Genomic DNA, 19,013 nt, shown 5'->3' on the forward strand with positions numbered 1-19,013 from the left:
TACCGTTATTAAGATTAATTTCACCAACTGTTACATGTGGCTTTTGAATATTTTAACTTCCTTGTGTCTTGTACCTTTTTTTTTCCCTACGAGTGCTCAGGACAGAGCCCAGTCTTGTGCACGCCAGGGACATCCTTTGACGTACATGCCCAGGCCTTGTTTTCTTTTGCAGGGTCTAAGTAGCTCAGGCTAGCCTTAAACTCAAGGTACTCCTGTCTCAACCTCTGTCTCCCAGGACACAGACCTGCACCACCAGGCCTGGATATTCTTAGTGCAGAAGTAGACTGTTACAAAGTAAATTAAATTTAACTTGTATGGACTGCGACCAAAACCAAACCAAACCAAACCAAAAGCCACATAACCATGCTTCTGAATAATTACCCAGCTGTCTCCAGTGAGAAAAACTTAATTTTCTTTATTACAAAGTAGAGTTTTTGAGAAAATGAGTATTAGGAAGTTCTGAAGAGATCATAAAATCTTTTGTGTTCTAAGAATCAACAGGGACTAGAGAGATGCTCAGCTGGTAAGAGCACTTGCTGTACAAATGTGAGGACCTGAGCGTGGATCCCAGCACCCAGGTCAAATCCAGGAGATGGCCATGTGTGCTTGTAACCCCCATGCTGTGAGGTGGAAGCAGGAGGATGGCTGAGGCTTGCTGGACACCAGCTTCAGGATTCCCATCTCAGGGAAATAAGGCAGAGTGATATCAGGATACCCAGTGTCCTCCCGTGGCCTCCACAGACACACACACACCCAACACTCACACACAAGGAATACATGGCTTAAGTGACTAAATCAAGAGTATAAAATACTAAAACAGTATTTGTAAAAAATTGACTCTATTCAGGTCCAATTTCATATTACTTTAGTTGATATGTGTCTACCACTTTGGTAATTCAATTTGTAAATTATAGGTAATAAAATACAACTTGGTAAGTATGGAACAAGAATACTTTCATATTCTCTCCAACCTAAAGAATTGTCTATTTCTGTACATATCCAGGATGCAAACACATCTGGGTTTTGGTGGAAATATGAGCAGTCTAAGCTAAGCTAACAACTGTTGTGGAAAAGACGTTGATTTTGAACTTACTTCCTACCCCATAATGTTACGAGGACCCTCATCTCTTTCTTGAACATCACTACCAGCGTTATGAGAGATAAAAGTCAAAGAATTCAAGTAGATGCAGTGATCCTGAAAACAAGCCAAACATAATTTAATCCTCTTGTGATGGTTTGAAAGACACACAGTCATAGGGACAGGAGGGTTACTTCCACTCTGAGGCTCAAAATTAAGTGGTGTGTTGATGGATTTCAGAGTGTTAAGAAAAATAGATTAGTGTACACTTCCACATCTAGGAAGTTCTAAGGTTGAACGTGCAAATCAGTATTTTGAGATCAAGTAGGCTACAGTAGTGTATTTAGGCCTTACACTGAATAAACTTTCTAGTTCCAGGTAATTAAGGGTCCTTTTTCATGAAAATCAAGTCATTATCTAACAAACTTTGGTTTATTTGGGATGAGTATCTTGATTTAGTTTCATACTCTGAAGACATTCTAATTAAAAATTTAACAGCCTGCTTCTTTAAAAAATGTACAAATCCAAGTTTTGCAGAAAAGTTGAACTCAAAATTTTAAAAGTACAATTTGTGCCAAGTGGTAGTGGTGCACGCCTTTAATCCCAGCACCTGTGAGACAGAGGCAGGCTGTGAGTTCGAAGGAGTCCGGTCTACAAAACGAGTTCTAAGACAGCCAGGACTTACACGGAGAAACCCTGTCTGGGAATACAAACAACAGAAAAGTACCTTTTGCTGCTGTATCGTGAGTGTGGTTTTTGAATCTGAATCTACCCTCAGTGAGACATGATCAGCCCACCGTACCACACAAAGATAAAATTCAAGGGGTGCTCTCTTAGGGCAGAAAAGCTACTGGAGGGGAATCTCCTGATTGAAGTAATCGGGTACAGTCAGTCCTGACTTGTTTTGTTTTAGACTGGCAAGTATACTGCCTAAGAGAAATAACAGAATGGAACCAACCACCATACCAGAAGAGTCAACCTATGCATACCTTTTTGTTCTAAAGAAGACCACACTATAGCCACGAGCATTCAACTCTTACAGAAAAGTCTAAATCAGTGCTCCCAAGAGAAACTACCCATCTTTAGAGACGAAGTAGATGACTGTGGAGCCCCTCATCAATATTTAAATGCTAAATATGAACTGGTATTAAAGATAAGATAGATCTGTAATGCCAACACACAGATTCTGCCCCAATGGAGTCCATGATAAATAACCTGGTGGTTAGCTATCACATCTTTAAGGATCTGTAAGATGGTAGCCCAAAGGACCAGCCATCACTACTGGTCCAGTGGAACAGTCAGACATGTGCTTGGGTCAGCTCTGCTCCTGGCCTAGTGGAGCAGGTAGGGGTGGATCAGGCTCCTGTGTCAGCTGTAGGTGCTGGGCTGGATCAGAAGCAGCAGCTGCCAACTGGAGTGCCTCTGTTTGCCCTTGGTGGGCGTGGAGATGCTCCAGCGTTTCCTTGGAAAGTGTGATGACATGCACTGGCTCCGGCTGGGAGGCCTCCATCTGGCTTCCAATCATGCCAAGGCTCTGAATGTGCTCTGTTTGCTCCTGCTGAGCTGAAAGAATCAGGCTCTGCAGTTGCTCGGGCTGCTGTGTGAGCAGGGCAAGGTTAGCAGCTGGGTCTGTGGCCATGCTCTGAGAGCTCTCAGCAGGTACGATGCTGACCCCCTGGCTGGGGCCTGGCATGAAGTTAATGTTATGCACGGAATCAGTTACCAGCAGCTGAATCTCCTGCTCTCCTGAGGTGGAGAGCTGGTATGGCTGCAGCTGAAGAATGTTCCGGACCTCGTCAGCATTACTGCCAGAAACGCTGCTAGAATCTGATGTGTGTTTCTCTTTGCTGTGAATTTTCAAGTGAGCCTTCAAATTGTCTAAGCGAGCAAACTGTAAGCTACACTCGGGGCAGGAGAAAGGCTTTTTGCCCGTATGCAGGATGCAGTGTCTCCTCTTGGCGCTGGAGTCAGAGAAGGACTTGCCACAGATGCTGCAGGAGTATGGCTTTTCTCCTCTGTAAGAAAACACACAGAAACACTTGCTCCTACTTCCTGGTTACTTAGCAGAAGACATCAAAGCTAAAGGAACGCTGGGCCCAGCAGCACTGCATTTTGAGTGTTTGCTGTCCTCTTTATAAGAATTCCTTTCCCGAATGCCAATGCTTAAACCCATGTCAAAGCCTTCAAATTAGTGCCAGCTCCGCTTCACACCAAAAGAAAACAACACGGGAGCCACTGGCCAGGCAGCGTCCAAAGTCACAGGTCCTACCAACTGACTTAGATTGAACCGCTTCCATGTGCTTCCCCAAGTCTCAAAAATAAAAAAGGGCTTATGGTAGGGTGGCAGGTGGGACTGGGCTATGGGGGATGAACTTTCATAGGTCTATTGTTATATGTGTTTCAGGTAAGAAAGTAAACATTTACATATTATACAAAGAGTTCTATTTTGCTTTTAGTTCTTACAGCTGATTTTTAGATTCTAAAGGTCAAATAGATATGTATGTATTATGATTAATATCAATATTAAAATTTTAACAGCTCCTAATTACTTTTGAAGCTTTTAGAAATATACGTAAGTCCATAATTTTTATCAACAGAACTCTTTTCTTTTGGATGGAATTTTCCTATGCAATCCAGTTTGGTCTCAAACTGTTGATCCTCTTGCTTCTGGCCTACTAGGTGCTGGGCTTGTAGGCATGTGCTATCATGCTTAACTCCATATTTTCTTCCTTTTGAGTCATGGTCTAACTCTGTGGTCCATGCTAGCCTTGAACTTGTGGCCACCCTCCTGCTTCTACCTCCTATGTGCTGAGACTTCAAGCTTCAGACTTCACTAATGGTTTAACTTGAGTGTGTAGCGTATCTCTGTATGCGTGTGGAGGCCAGAGGTCGCCACTGGTTGTCTTCCTCTCTCTCTCTCTGTACCTGATTGTCTGAGGTCTCTCACTGAACCCAGAGCCCGCCATTCTGGCTAGCCTGGTGGTCAGACAACCCCCGGGATCCACCTTCCTCCACCCTCTGACATACATGCAGCACCGCCTCTGGCTTTTGCATGGGGCTGGAGATCTGAACAAATTCTCATTCTCCTGCAAAAAGTAGTTTATTCGCTGAGCCGCTTCCCCAGGCCTTAATGTTTACTTCTGATTGAAGATGTAAGCTTCAGATCACTCCCCAAATAAAAACTACAACAAAACAATGAAGCAAACAATGAAGGCTTTTATGGGCCAGAACCAATATTGCTGGTTTTGTCTGAGAAATTATTTTTTAAAAAAAGATAATAAACCACACAGAAAATTCTATCAGAGTAACAACTGGAAGTAAAGCTTATATAGGGCAAAGGTTACCCCACACACAACACCAGACTTCAGTGAGGCCGCTAAATGACAAAAAAGCCAGGTGCGGTGGCATACACTTACAGTCCCAGGTGTATGCAAGAGTATCCCAGGTGTATGCAAGGCTAGAGAGGGTCCCACGTCACCCAGCCCCAAACAAGCTTACCGGTGGATTCTGATGTGAGTCTGGAGGGAGCTCTTTGCCGTGAAAGATTTCCCACAGATTTCACAGGTAAATGGCTTCTCGCCTAGAAAAAGGAAAACAGAGAAAAGCGTGTATTAATTCACACCCGACACTGAAAAATAACAACCTTGGCCAGGTGGTGGTGGCACACACCTCTGATTCCAGCACCCAGAGGTAGGAGGATCTTTGTGAGTTCAAGGCCAGCCTGGTAAACAGAGAGTTCAAGGACAGCCAGCCAGGAACCCTTTCTTGGAGGGGGAAAAAAAAAAAAGAACAACAACAACAAAATAAGAACTCAGGGCATTACTTTCCCAATGGGAGGAACAAAGGCCATTCTGTTAGAGCGCAGGAAGCACATCTGGGCGGTGCCAAGAGGATACAGAGGAGCTGTGGTTCCTTCCCATGATGATGGAGAAGCATTTCATATGTGGGTAACAAAAGAACCCCTGCATTTTCTCCCCTTGTGTCTAACACTGACTCTTGCACCTCTGCAGAACTTCTGAGCAAGGTGGCCCAGGACCTTCGAAGGGACCTCTGTGCACCAGGGCACACTGCTCACATTTATATCTACCTTCCAAATATGTCTAGAATCTATTTCTCACTTCCTCCTTTGTAGATCACAGCAGTCTTGAAAAGGGTCTCTTACTTCCTGGTTCTACACTGTCAACATGGTAAACAGTGTGGGCCTTTCCACACTGACAGAACATGTCACAGTAGCAGCAATTGCTCCAGTGGCCATATCAGGAGACAGCAGGCAAGGCTTCACCCTCCAACAGGTCACAGATCTACACACACACACACAACACACACGCACTCTACTATTCCAGAAACCCTGCCAAATGAATGACTTTCCCACGGTGGTCTACGGCTCACATAAAACGTGCAAGTACTCAGATTTCACTTGTTAAGAGCAACAAGTGTTTTTCAGTGTTGGGCTGCACACCACACATGCGACAATGGACTCTCAGCTCCCCCAGAAGCCAAGTGACGTAAGGGATTCTAAAGGAGGTGAGAGGAGTTTTGGAAAAGCCAACAGCAAGACCTGGCCTCACTACAGAAAGCAGAGGAGAGTTGCTCTTTCAGACTAGACTTGTCTCCGAGCTCCACCCAGCACGGCACCCACACACAAGACAAGCTGGACGAATCAGCATGTGCACATGGTTGCCTTGCCTTCATCACGCAAAGGTTACAGGCAGGCGGCTTTCTAATCAGAACTGCGGCTACTCAGACCTCAGTCAGGTCCCACCTCTCATGTAGACTGTACCTGTTCCACTTGGGCTTCAAATACACAGAGTCGGCAGTATTTTTTATATAGTCTCATTGTGTAGTTCTGACTGGCCTCAAATCACAGAGGTCCGCATGCCTGTCTCCTGAGTACTAAGATCAAAGGCATTTATCACTGTGCACAGCTCTGGTTCAACAGAGTGGGAAGTTCAAAGTTCAGGGATCTACACCTGGCTAGGGCCTTCTTGTTGTACCTCCAGGACAGAAGGTGGAGAAGCAAGGACACTGGAGGGGAAGGGAAAGGACTAAACTCCTCCTTCTCAGTGCCCCACTGCCCCACTAATGGGGCATCTGATGTTTTAACGCTTTTCGTCAGCCATTAGGACTGCAACACTGGTGTAGGACACTCAAGCCATGGTGACGGAATCTCTCACCCCTGGCTTCAGACCTGTTCTATGTGAACTCTCTCTTCAACCCGGGGCCACTCCTCTTTTATTTAGTTCAGAAACACTGGGAGACCTCCAGCAAAGTTGCAGCTAGGAGAGACAGTAGCCAAAGAGACGATCACAGCTTCAGGAAGGGTGCGCAGTCTATTGAGAGGGTAGGAAACTTGGAGTGTGCTCCAACAACGACTGAAATCCACAGCACTGAGTGCAGACAGGATGCCAGGGCACTGGCCTAAGTACAACCAAAATGCTAGGGGCACAAGGATTCACTGAGGAGTGCTGGGCTCAAAGACGAGCCAAAATCCCAGACAGAGGTTTAAGTAGACAGATGATGTGTTCAGAGTGTGCCAATAAGTAGACTAGAGGGAGGATTTCCTGTCAGACTATGCATGAGGTATTGTGGTTGGGGCCACGAGATGCAAGAGACAGATGGAACAGAGGTTAAAGGCGGAGACACGAGGGCTTGAGCAGCAGAGACCAGAAGGAAGTCTGTAACATGAAGCTCAGACAGTAACAATGAAAGTTGAGGCCAGAGACAGGAGGATGACTCAGGAAGATGCAGGCAGAGCTGACTCAGTCCCAGAGGGGCCACGACTTCTGCCCCCAACTTTTTAAAATCTGGACTACTAACAGTTTGTCATGTCAGCAGTGACGACTCTGTCCTAAATTAATGCGCGCCAGTCTCTTCACCGCCCTCCTAACCTCAAGGCCTGTCTCAGTCTGCCAACCATCTATCCCAGACCCTCCCTTCTCTGCTCGCCCTCCAAGGCTGCTCAAGCCTTCTCAAGACACATTACAGACGTCCCTCTCCCTATTCATGGCCCTGCTGCTTCAGTGGTCTGCCCCACTGTCTGGAGCCTCACCACACTGGTTCTCTGCAAACCACTGGGCTTTTACAGTCTCAAATCCCCACGTCCATCCGACTGGTGACACACCTACATGCTCTCTGAGTCACCCAGCACCTGCTCTGCTTTCCTGATCCAGGGCTCCACTCTGGGGAACAAAACTTGCCCTCCCTTCTGGGTCCCATCACACTGCACTGAGATTCTTAACAGATACACACAGACTCTGCAAGGGCATGAGGTCCCGAGTGCCCCAGATCCCAGGAAAACTGTAACAAGCAAAATGGACTCATCTCAACACAGGCAGAGAAACTTTGGCAGCTTCATACCTAACTCACAGAATGAGGTTGTGACTGAAACTGTGACATCATGAACTTTGTCATGTGACTGGACAGGACAGCCACATGAGCATAGGAGCCCACACGTAGGAGCAGTGTTTATCTAACACAATCTAAGGGACAGAGCTGCTGGAGAGGTGGAAGTACTCTGTACAGCAGAAGCTACTCACAAGGATGGCTGCTGCACACACGCACACTGAGCAACGTTCCCACCTTAAGGACAGGAGAAAACCACAGTTCATGGTGGTAGAGCACACCTACAGTCCCAGCACTCATGCTTCTGATACACAGGGACCAAGTTCTTAGGCTAAGCTGAGCCATGTAGCAAGACCCTTTCCAAAGAAGAAATCCCACAACAAACAAATGGCCCCTTATCAGTTGTGTGAGTTTGCCTGGCTTGACTATGTCCCACAAGCCTGACCTGCTCCAGGTCAGGGAAAATATCCAACTGTGAGACCATGAGCCAGATCCTTCTCTTAGCGGCAGCGCTCACGGCAGCGCCTCCTGCCCACTGGACAAGTGGCCTTCGGTATCCTCCTGGGGAACAGAGATACAATGCGCCTTTGGTTTCTCTGGTGTCTGGTGCATGGCATCTCACCTGGAGAGAGTGTGCACTTGTGGTCTGAGAAACAAGTGAGGGTCTAGGTTCTTAAACCAAGCATGGCTATGCTGGCAAACGCCTGCTTTACATCCTAGTTCAGGGTTAAGGAATGAGCTGCCGATGTGGCCAATGAGCTGAGTGCTAGAGACAGATGTGTTGTACGAAGACCCTGTCCTTCAAGAACCCTGATGTTCTGTAGGGTTTGGCTCATTCTTCCCAACAGGGACCAATGTCTAATTTTTTTTTTTTGCATTTTAATAACAAACTCACCACATAGACTACACAGTCTCCTGAGATGGTTCATTATGAGGGAGAGACCATCTCCTTTTTTGGGGGGTAGGGGTTCGAGACAAGGTTTTGCTATAGCTTTGGAGCCTGTCCTGGAACTTGCTCTGTAGACCAGGCTGGCCTCGAACTCACAGAGATCTGTCTGCCTCTGCCTCCCGAGTGCTGGGATTGAAGTTTACCCAGTTTGTTTGTTTGTTTTAGAGCTTCACAAATGTCTGAAGTGTGCAGCTATAAACAAACAAACTGTGCTACATGGCCCTGTTGTCCCTGTGGTCTACCCAAGCGTCCTTCTCCTAGCGCCCCAGCTGAGGGCTTTGTACTGCTGTCTCCCCACAGCACGCTGTGGTTTCCACTCAAGCGGCTTCCATTCCTGAGACCTTCCAGGACAGCCCCACCCAAAGAGAAGCACCTCTTCCCACACCTGCTTTCCCGCACCATATCTAATTTCCATGCACCATGGAATGCTCCCTATCTGTTGTCTGGGCCTCCATTCTCAAACGCTGATGTCACACCAGCAGGGACTATGGACATCTCTTTATCTGTCCGTTGGCCTAAGACAGCCTGGTAATCAGCAAATGGTCAGTAAACATGCAGTGAATGGCTGCATTACAGTCCACAGCCGTACCAGTGAGAAAGCCTATGGAAGCCAAGGAGCCACCAAGATGCTTGGCAGGTGATGACACCAAGTCTGAGAACCTAAATCTGATACCCAAGTCTCCAACAAGCTGTCCCGACTTTCACATGTATGTTGTGGCACTGTGTGCACATGGATGGACACATACACATAGTGTAAAAAATTAAGAATGTACAGAGTAAGTTTCATAAAAGTCACCCCTTATAAGATAATTTCCTAAGTGCTCAGGGGTCTGAAGAGATTGCTCAGTGAGAAAAAACAGTGACTGCTCTTCCAATGGAGCCAACAACTTCTGGTCTCTGGGAGTACTGCGTGCATGTGGCACACACATAAATGCAGGCAAACCACACTTACACGTAAAATAAAAACAAATAAATCTCAAAACTGCTGGGAATCAGAAATAACACAGATGTTTTTTTCAGATTTTAGAAATTTTTTCTCTTGTTCTGTCTTTTTCTCTCTTTCACACACATATACACACATTTTAGAGATGAGATCAAATCTACACACAAAATTCATCATGCTTTATATAAACTTCCTCCACATAGCCTGGTGAGAATTTATTTTTTTAAATATTTTTATTTATTTATTATGCATATAATATACTGTCTGTGTGTATGTTTTCAGGCCAGAAGAGGGCATCAGACCTCATAAAAGATGGTTGTGAGCCACCATGTGGTTGCTGGGAATTGAACTCAGGACCTTTGGAAGAGCAGGCAATGCTCTTAACCACAGAGCCACCTCTCCAGCCCCCTGGTGAGAATTTAGACAGTATTTCTGGTGTACCTAAATTTTGATTATGCCCTGTCCCATGAGGACAGGTGTGGCACTTTCCACTGTGGCATCACATTGACACTTAAAACAGTTTGGGATTTGGAACATTTTGGGGTTTGGGGAGTTTCTGGTCCCAGGCACTTGGATAATAATACTTAGGTTTTCTTTAAGTCAGGAAATTACCAACCTGCATTAAAAAAAATCGAAGTGCCAAAAGCTAAACAATTCTTGTGTGTGTTTGTTTTTGTCTTTTGAGCAGGAGTTTCTCTGTATGGCCCTGGCGATCCTGGAACTCACTCCGTAGACCAGGCTGGCCAGATCTAGGAGATCTGCCTATACAATATTAGCAGACAACTTGACAGAATCATTAAATAATCTACCTTAATAGAAACTGTTTCTTGGAAAAATCCAACAGGCTTATTTTTAACCCATATCCCTTCCAAAAGGTCTAAGATGGACACTTTTATTCCTCTGAACTTAAAATGTAAAACAAAACAAAACAAAACAAAACAAAAAACCCTACCTGCTCCAAAAATGCTGCCTTCTCATTCCTGCCTCTTTGGGAGGTAGCAATTTCATAGCTGAGCACTGGCTCCAGAGGACAGAGAGAGGAACCTTGTGTCTACCTTCGTGTCTGGTGTATGCTTTCTTTTCTAAACAATATATTGCTCTCCCCTTCAGTGCTGAAGGGACAGAGTGACACAGAGCCAGACCGAGACTGACACTGGGCTGTGGAATGACACGAATTCTCACACGTGAACAGCATTCGTCAGGTGCTCTCCATTTTCTGCCGACTCAAAGCGGGATGTAATGTCCTCACACAACAGTGGCCATAGCATTTTGTGCTGGCTTACAGCACTTTGCCTTCACTTTGGACTTTTAAATAAAACTTAGGATGCACCGCGCAGACAATAAGCATACCAAGCACAGGCGGAGGACACCATGTGCAGCAGGGAGGCTTGAAAGAGAGGCGGGTTACCTGTGTGCGTTCGCAGATGCTTCTTTAGCTGAGACACATCCATGAATTTTCTATGGCAGTGGCTGCATTCTGGTAGTGAGTGGCCTTGCCGCAACGATAAAAAAAGTGTCAGTGCATGCATGCTCTCCCTGCATTTCTTCAGTGATTTCTGTTAAAGCGCTTCCCTGAAAAATAATCACTGTAAATATGGCACTTCCCAACAACAATAAACTTTATTACCCCAATGCATCTCACTGAGCAAGAGTCCCCCTCGCCCTTCTGAATGCCCTTCTCCTCAAACACCGCAGGGACTGGCCAGCTGAGCTTGAGTGATGCCCACCCCCGATTCATTTCTTATCAGCTGGCAGGAAGAATAGGACCTTTAGCAATCAGAAGCCATGGCTGAGACATCCCTTTCTAGATGCCACTAACAGCCAACTACCTGAAGCCTCTTGAGCAAGCAGCACTTTTGGATACAACAGTTCTGTGGTGGTTCTATGTATGGTTCCAAAATTATGGTGCAAACATTAAATTGAGTCTTACAGTAGTGCAGAATAACACTACAACCCCTGACTTTTCTTTTCTTTTTCTTTTTTTTATTTATTTTTTTTTATAGCTAGTTTCAGGTATCCCAGTCCGGTCTTAAATTCACTACATACCTGAGGGTGATTTTGAACTTCTGACCCTCTTGCCTCCGTATCTCAAGTGCTGGGATAACAGATGTGTGCTTGCTGCCTAGTTTTATATGACACTGAGGGTGGAACCCTAGGCAAGTTATCTACTAAACGAGCTGCATTCTTAGCCCGACTGTTTTTTCCAGTTCTTTCATTCATTCTGTAAGATGAACCTACTGTTTCACAAACACTTTGTATCTGCACTTCTTCCCCAGCGATGCAAAACTTTTCTCACCTTATTGGTATCGTACCTGTATGGACTCGGTAATGACTCTTTAGCTGTCTTTTCTGGCTGAAATATTTTCCACACTGATCACAGGTAAAAGACTTCTGCCCTGCCAGTTAAAGAATAAAAAAACACTTAAACCATGCCCAAACTGCAGAGAATTAGAATGCCCATGAAGAAGTTCAATAACACAGTGCTCAGGTTCCCATTTTCTACAAGTGATATGAGCATCTTGTCTACGTACCCAGAAGCAGACTTTCCAGGGTGTGCAAAACTATGCAAAGCCATAGGGGGAAGTGAAGCCTGAGGTAGAACTGCTGGCTGCAGTGGTTCTCACTTAGAGAATTCTAAACTCTAGTGTTTAAGTAAAACACATTTAAATATACATTGCACCGCAGCGGCCAGTTAACAAGTTCTAGCTGAAGGCTGGTGTAGTTCAGAACAGCACATCAACACATGCACAATCTTGTCTTTCAATGGCACTGTGTGGGAAATGACACCAGGCTGCAAAAACACCATTTAGATGCTAGAAATGCCACCCCAGGAAATAGGAAGCTGGTGACTGGGGGCCTTCAAGTGCAAGTCCCATACCTGAGTGCAGGCTCATATGCTCCAGCAGTGAGTGCTTGGTGGTCAGCGCCTTGCTGCACACGGTGCAGGTGTATGGCCGCTCCCCAGTATGCATCCTGCTGTGGACCTGCAAGGAGTGCTTCTGGGCAAAGCCCTTTCCACACTCGCTACATTTGAACGGTCGTTCCCCTGCGATCAAAGCCAAGAAGCATGGTATAAATAGGACCTGTGCACTCTTCTCTTCCTCCCAAATTAAAATATGTAATACAGAATCATTCATAACTATATTTAGGGCAAACACCCAAAGTCCAGTGGATAGGTGAGCTGTCAGTAATAAAGGTCTAGAAAGTGGAATAGATGAAATCAAAACCAACAGGTAGAAGCCATGAGATGCAACCTAACTTTTAAAACCCAGCCTTCATATTCATAGAAATGCCAATAACTTTTAGTGCCCTGATCTTGCATATTATTAGGGGTTAAAAAAATCACTATATTTCGGGCTGGAGAAGTGGCTCTGTTCTTACAGAGGACCATAATTGGGTTCCCAGCACCCACAGGTGACACCCAACCACCTGAAACTCCAGGGAATCTGACTGACACTCTCTTCTGGTCTCCCTGGGTACTAGACATTCACGTGGTGCACATACATACATACATACATGTAGGCAAACCCTCATACACATAAAATAAAAACCAATCCTTATACTACAGTCAAGGGAAGCCTCTGCTAGTGAAGACAGACCCCACAGCAGATACGGAAACCAGCAATGCACAGAAGGTATCAGGGACACTGGGCACAGCAGCACCTAACTGTAACACCAGCATTGGGAAGCAGAGGCAGGAAGATCAGATTTCAAGGCCAGCTAGACTATATAATGAGATCAAGTCTCAAACCAACACAACAATTTACTGGGGCTGGGGGATTTAGTTTAGGTGTAGAGCAACTGCCCAAGGAAGTACAAGGCCCTGGCTTGGGGCTCTAGAACTGAAAAGAAAAATTTAAGTTCCTAAAAACCAAACAAAAATGTAGAAATAGCAAACCTAGAGGCTTATAAGTACAGTGGCAATCTCTCAGAAACTAAAGCAAAGATGGAAAGTACAGGTAAAAAATAAAAAAAAATTACAAGTCGTGTCTAAGAAATTAAGAGAGGAGGAGTTCTGGACTGGAAAAGAAACACTGGGGACAAAATAATGTGTGATAAATAAAAGCAAAAGGAGAAAACATGCACACAGGCTGAATGCAAAATTTCAGGCCCGGGGGAATAAAGGAAAGATTCTACACGCTGTTTTACTGAACAATGAAATACTTTAAATTACGTGCAATTTGGATAAACAACCTAGTATTTGCATCCATTAGTTACAGAGCCCATTAGAGAATAAAATAGAACCCAGCACAGTTCAACACATAGTCGGCATTTTGTTCTGTTCATAGTGCCCTAATTCAGGTTCTCACCATACAGAAGCTGAGGGGCTTTCTTTATCAAGAGAGCCTCTCACATATCCCTGGCTTGCCTTGCAGCCAAGTAGGCTCCTGAACTTGAGATCCTCCTGTCTCCACTTCTGGAGTGCGGGGATCATACAATGACCGGCTTCTGTGGTGTTGGGGAGTGACTTGAGTACAGTCACTGATGACAGAGAGACCTCTGGGAAACTGCAAACATGGCTAATCCGGGGAAATCCCAGAAGCCTGGGTGTGGGGCACAGCTGCAGAGGCTCTAGGTGGTTCTAATGAGCAGGCTCAGAAACACAGCAGCAGGTGCGGCTAGGTCACGTGACAGCAAAACTAAACACTAGCCCATACAGGGAGGCTTCCCAGCGACAATTACAACCTGACCTGAAACAGGGCAAATTAAACAGCTCAAGAGGGGCTGGAGAGATGGCTCAGTGGTTAAGAGCATTGCCTGCTCTTCTAAAGGTCCTGAGTTCAATTCCCAACAACCACATGGTGGCTCACAACCATCTGTAATGAGGCTTGGTGCCCTCTTCTGGCCTGCAGACACACACAGACAGACATATACATAATAAATAAATGCTTGAGGATTTCTGCTAGAGATACATTGTCCAATATGGTAGCCATCAGACATACATGCTTATGAAACAAAATTAAAATTAGTTTCTCAGTCCTGCTACCTAAATTCAAGCGATAAAACTTGAATTTTAGGGATCCAGCACCTAAACCCTGGGTTCCATCTCTGGGACTGTAAAAGAGGGGAAAAAGGTCTCTATGTTGTAAGTGGTTGCCATATTGGTCATATGGAGAGGACATTTCAATGACAAGGGGGACTAAAGCACCCAAAAGGAGGAAAATGGCTGAACTATAAAGATGTCTATAGAACGGCAAGAGAAGGCATCTGCAAAGATGGGAACACTAACAAATCAAAGGGCTGGAGGGGGTGGATAACTTGGTAAGCAAACAAAACAAAACCCAGGGCTCTGTTCTGGATCAGGCTTGCTGGGTCATCGTGGCATGGCTGAGTCTGCTCAAAGACCCTCTCCTCATCTGTACACTGCGGGCGTTACCTACTGTGAGACTACTGAGAACTAAACACAGCACCTACGAAGGGTTTACTGCAGAGCCTATCATGCAGAAATTATTAATTACTGTCATGACATTCCCAATTTCCCAATGAGGTGCACTAAGTTTGGAAAGTGTAGTTACCAGTGTGGCGTCTTTGGTGGATGGCTAAAAAGTGATTATACTTAAAGACTTTGCCACAGTCTTGACAGCGGGCCTCAGGACCACCGGCGCGCTTTTTTCTTCCACACAGCCTCTTGGCAGAAGCCTGGTCGTCTTCATCTCCAATGAGTTTGTAGTCTTTAAGCTTGACAGACCTCCGAATCCTCCGCTTGCTGTACCTGCTCAGGCTATCCTGTCCATCCCGAGCCTTGGGGTCACAGTTCTCATCCTTTTCGGCAGGCAGCTCCTCCACCCTCCCTGGCTCACCCGCAGGCTCCAAGTTCTTTTCTTTTGGCATCTGTTCGCTCGGTTCCACACCGCCCCCTTCTCTAGCCACCGAGTTTTGTCTGTTCTGAACCGAATTGTTCACTCTGAGCTGCATCTCCTCCTCTGAAGCTAGTTCTGATTTCCCCTCCTGCACGCTACTGCCTTTTCTCGGTCTTCCCCGCTTCCGTTTTAAAGGATCATTCTTCTTATTAGAAATAACGACCACTGGGGTACCCGTGCCGTTCAGAGCCGGCGGCTTTGGGGAGCTATGGTGCGTCTGGAAGTCTGTGTATGCCTTTATCAGATCATAGACTTTCAAGAACTGAGCAGTAGCCAGGATCTGTTCTGTAGTTTTCTCACTGGCATGTAGATAGCCTGTGTAGATAAACTCCAGCAGAATACCAAAGGTGTCTGCAACCATACCTTCCAACATATAGATAGACTGGCCAATCTCGCCCTCTTCCGCAAACATCATGGAGAAATACTCGCTACTGGCAGCGAGTAAGGCTTTGTGGGCTCGGAAATGCACATTCTCCACGATTAAAGTAATATCACAAAGAAAGCCTCTCTTCCTCTGGTCCTCGAGGCTAGCCAGGACAGTGTCACTGTGCGTGTCTGAGTGCACAACAAGCTGAGCAGAAGGCTCAGGTGTTGTCTCTGCCATCTTCTCCAGACTCTGAAGAGGATTAAATCTGAAATAAGAAAACAAGGTTTATTTAGGAGGAAATACTGTCTAACAAGGCTGTGTTCGTGCTTCAGTTGACACGAACCATCACTGTCATTACCACCTTTGAAGTCAACTCAGAAACCCAGCCTTGGGTTCCCATCCTGTTGTGGCTACGGATGCCTCTCCACTATCCATCCACATAACCTCTTATGGTCTGGAATTTCCTCTGGATCAAACATCTGTACAGCCTTCCCTTGCATTAATTTGGTATTTAAACTTTGTAAGTGTGAGCCGGGTGGTGGTGGTGGTGGTGGTGGTGGCGCACGCCTTTAATCCTAGCACTCGGGAGGCAGAGGCAGGCGGATCTCTGTGAGTTCAAGGCCAGCCTGGTCTACAAAAGCTAGTTCCAGGCCAGTCTCCAAAGCTACAGAGAAACCCTGTCTCAAAAAATAAATAAAACTTTGAAAAATATCCAAACACTTGAAAACTTCAGTCTTTTAAAAGTGCACTCTCAGCTGGGCAGTGGTAACACACGCCTTTAAACCCAGCACTTGGGAGGCAGAAACAGGCAGATCTCTGTGAGTTCGAGGCCAGCCTGGTTTACAGAGTGAGTTCCAGGACAGCCGGGGTGGTTNCTTAAAAAAAAAAAAAAAGTCAGCCGTTGGTGGCGCAGACTTTAATCCCAGCACTCGGGAGGTAGAGGTGGTTGGATCTCTGTGAGTTCGAGGCCAGCCTGGTCCACAGAGCGAGTGCTAGGACAGGCTCCAAAGCTACAGAGAAACCCTGTCTCGAAAAACCAAAAATTAGTGTGGCTGCACAATGCTGGAGTTGGGGCTATGCTGCCTCAATCCTACACGTGATTAGCTGTTTGGTCTGTGGGAACCAATATGAGAAAGATAAAAATGAATGCACGCAAGAGAGATCTGCGGTGAAATCTCACCCGCGTCAAGAAGCCCCGCGCAGAGCAGCGCCGCTCCGAGCTGCGTTCCAGGCCCGGGGCCTGGGTCCCGCGAGCGCTCCAAGGCGCAAGGCCCCCCGGGCCCAGCCCACCGGCGGCGGACGTACCTGTCGGGGCCAAGCGGGGTCCTGCCGCGACCAGCCCACCCGGCCACCTAGAGGGGACCCGGCTGGCAGGGCACGTCGCCGCTCCCCCGCCCCCACCGCCACTGCGCGCTGGATCTCAGCTCCCGCGGACTCCGCGATCGCCAACCCGGAAGCGCGCACCTTCGGCCGTAAGACCACGTGACCGTATAGCCCCGCCCCGGGGCGGAGTTTGCTGGGGAATCCGGAAAGGGACGGGCTGATGCGGAACCTGCCTGTCCGTCGGAGCCTGTGTCCCGCTGCTCTGTCACCTCTCCGCCGAAACCTCAGTCACTTTTGTCCGGTAGACTCCAAACTGCTGATGAGGCGTGCGTGGTGGACGAATAAAGCTACCTCCGTCTTTATCGTCACCATCGAATGCTAATGTAATAGTTAACCCCTGAATGTTTCTCTCGTCTGCCTCCCTTCCCTCCCCGAGTTACGCGTCCTCCGCGCCTTGTTTATCCGTGGAATGGGGCTGTTAAAACCAGTGCCCATCTGGTAGGGTTAGAAGGGGCTGAGTAAGTGCTTGGCTTGGCAACTGTGACTGAAATGACCGTTGTTTTTCTTCACGTTTCCAGCATTTTCAAGAGACTGTTGAGGGTTTCAGTTGTCTTAGATGCAGTATTGTTCGCTCTAATACCCCGGAGGATGGGAGAGTTCTCCAAATACAGGTAGTCACTCTTCTGGGTAGCATCTGGTGTGGCTCTAGTGTCCCCTCTGGATAGATGGCTCCTTAGTTTGGTCTCCAAGTCCCACTCAGATTCGTTCTGGACCTATTTCCAACTGTTCGAGCGTTTCCACACAGTGTTTATGCTTCTCTCATAACTAATTATTTCCACTTCCAGATTCCAAACCTGCCATCTATATCGTCACCGTTTGGAAAACTAGAGGTGGAATTAAGTTTTCGTTCTTTGGTGGTGGTGGTGGTGGGGCGGTTAGGGGAGACAGGGTGTCTCTGTGTAGTCCTGTAGTAAAAATAGGTGTCTAATTTGGAGAGTAAACAAATAAACTAGATCAAATATACTACCCAATCTATTTTTAAAATTTTTTTTTTAATTTTACATACAGACTAATTTGTTTAAATGGGAAGCTGGCTATTAGTAACAGTGTCACAAGGAACTGGTCACCAGGAGCCAGTTTGAGGAAGACCATCAGGAGGGCTGTATACGAGGTGGCCATGCTAAACGTGAGATGTGTCTTGATAACTATGTAAAAACACAAATTAAAATGAAAATAACCAAAAATGCTAAAAATATTGAAAAATTTAAAATGTTAGCTGATAGCAAGATCTGTAGGGTTGGAGATTTTGATAGTGATATTATTAGAGCATAGTTTATACGTAGACCTTTGATCACTCACAGAGGAAATACTGAGATAAGTGAGGTCTTGGATAGGGTTTACTATTGCTGTAAAGAGACACTACGACCAAGGCAACACTTATAAAGGAAACATTTAATTGAGGGGACTCACAGTTCAGAGGTTCAGCCCATCATGGTGGACACATGGTGGTATTCAGGCAGAGATGGCGCTGGAGCTGAGAGTGCTACATCTTATAGGCAACGTGAAACCAACTACACTCGGGTGTTATCCTGAGTCTATGAAACCTCAAAGCCCACCCCCTCCACGACACAGCTCCTCCAATAAGGCTATACCTACTTCGACAAAGCCACACCTCCTTAGAGTGCCACTCCCTATGAGATCATGGGATTATGGGGGTCAGTTGCATTCAAACTACCACTGGGTTATCAAGAATTTTTCCTCTTATTTTTTCCATATCTAATTTCCATTATTCTGGTGTGTGTGTGCCCCACCGCTACCTCCCACCACCACCACCCCAAAAAAAATCAAGGACTTTATCAAGAGTCCTCTGCCTGCTAGCCTCTGGATGGGTTGGCTCTATGGAGATCTTGCCAGGACTGGAGGAAGGAGGTGATCATGAGTAGCTACCAGATCCGGGCTAGTGCAAGTTCTCTGTGAGGGCATCAGGACCTCTACAAAGCTAGGATAGTTGGCTGATAACCTGCTGAAGAAGCTCAAGTCCAGAGTCCATCGTGCCTTCCAGGATTTGGGAGGAAGGAAAGGGCAATCCACTGCTCAGTGGTACTAGCCAATCTTGGTGCACCTCACTCTTCCTTCTCATCACTCGCTCT

General features: G+C 46.3%; 1 protein-coding gene across 4 annotated transcripts; it reads right to left on the bottom strand.

Annotated features, from left to right (window-relative positions):
- Positions 1-390: 390 nt before the first annotated feature.
- Zbtb24 (zinc finger and BTB domain containing 24) lies at positions 391-16,995 on the bottom strand. Of its 4 annotated transcripts, XM_050120534.1 has the most exons (7): positions 16,846-16,995; positions 14,829-15,805; positions 12,191-12,358; positions 11,625-11,708; positions 10,721-10,804; positions 4,577-4,658; positions 391-3,093 (listed from the first exon to the last, which is right to left on the bottom strand). In XM_050120534.1, the coding sequence occupies exons 2-7, from the start codon at positions 15,775-15,777 to the stop codon at positions 2,394-2,396; spliced, it is 2,067 nt and encodes a 688-aa protein (XP_049976491.1). In that variant the 5' UTR covers positions 15,778-15,805; positions 16,846-16,995; the 3' UTR covers positions 391-2,393. The 4 variants fall into 4 exon arrangements, 2 of the variants coding, with proteins under 2 accessions (XP_049976491.1, XP_049976492.1); XR_007588427.1 differs by lacking the exon at positions 391-3,093 and having other exon boundaries at positions 4,572-4,658; positions 11,609-11,708; XR_007588428.1 differs by lacking the exon at positions 391-3,093 and having other exon boundaries at positions 4,594-4,658; positions 10,721-10,884; positions 11,609-11,708.
- Between the last annotated feature and the right edge of the window lie 2,018 nt (positions 16,996-19,013).

The sequence above is a fragment of the Alexandromys fortis genome, unplaced genomic scaffold (genome assembly GCF_014885135.2).
Source record: "Alexandromys fortis isolate MF-2015 unplaced genomic scaffold, M_Fortis_MF-2015_v1.1 scaffold_175, whole genome shotgun sequence".
Lineage (NCBI taxonomy): Eukaryota > Metazoa > Chordata > Mammalia > Rodentia > Cricetidae > Alexandromys > Alexandromys fortis.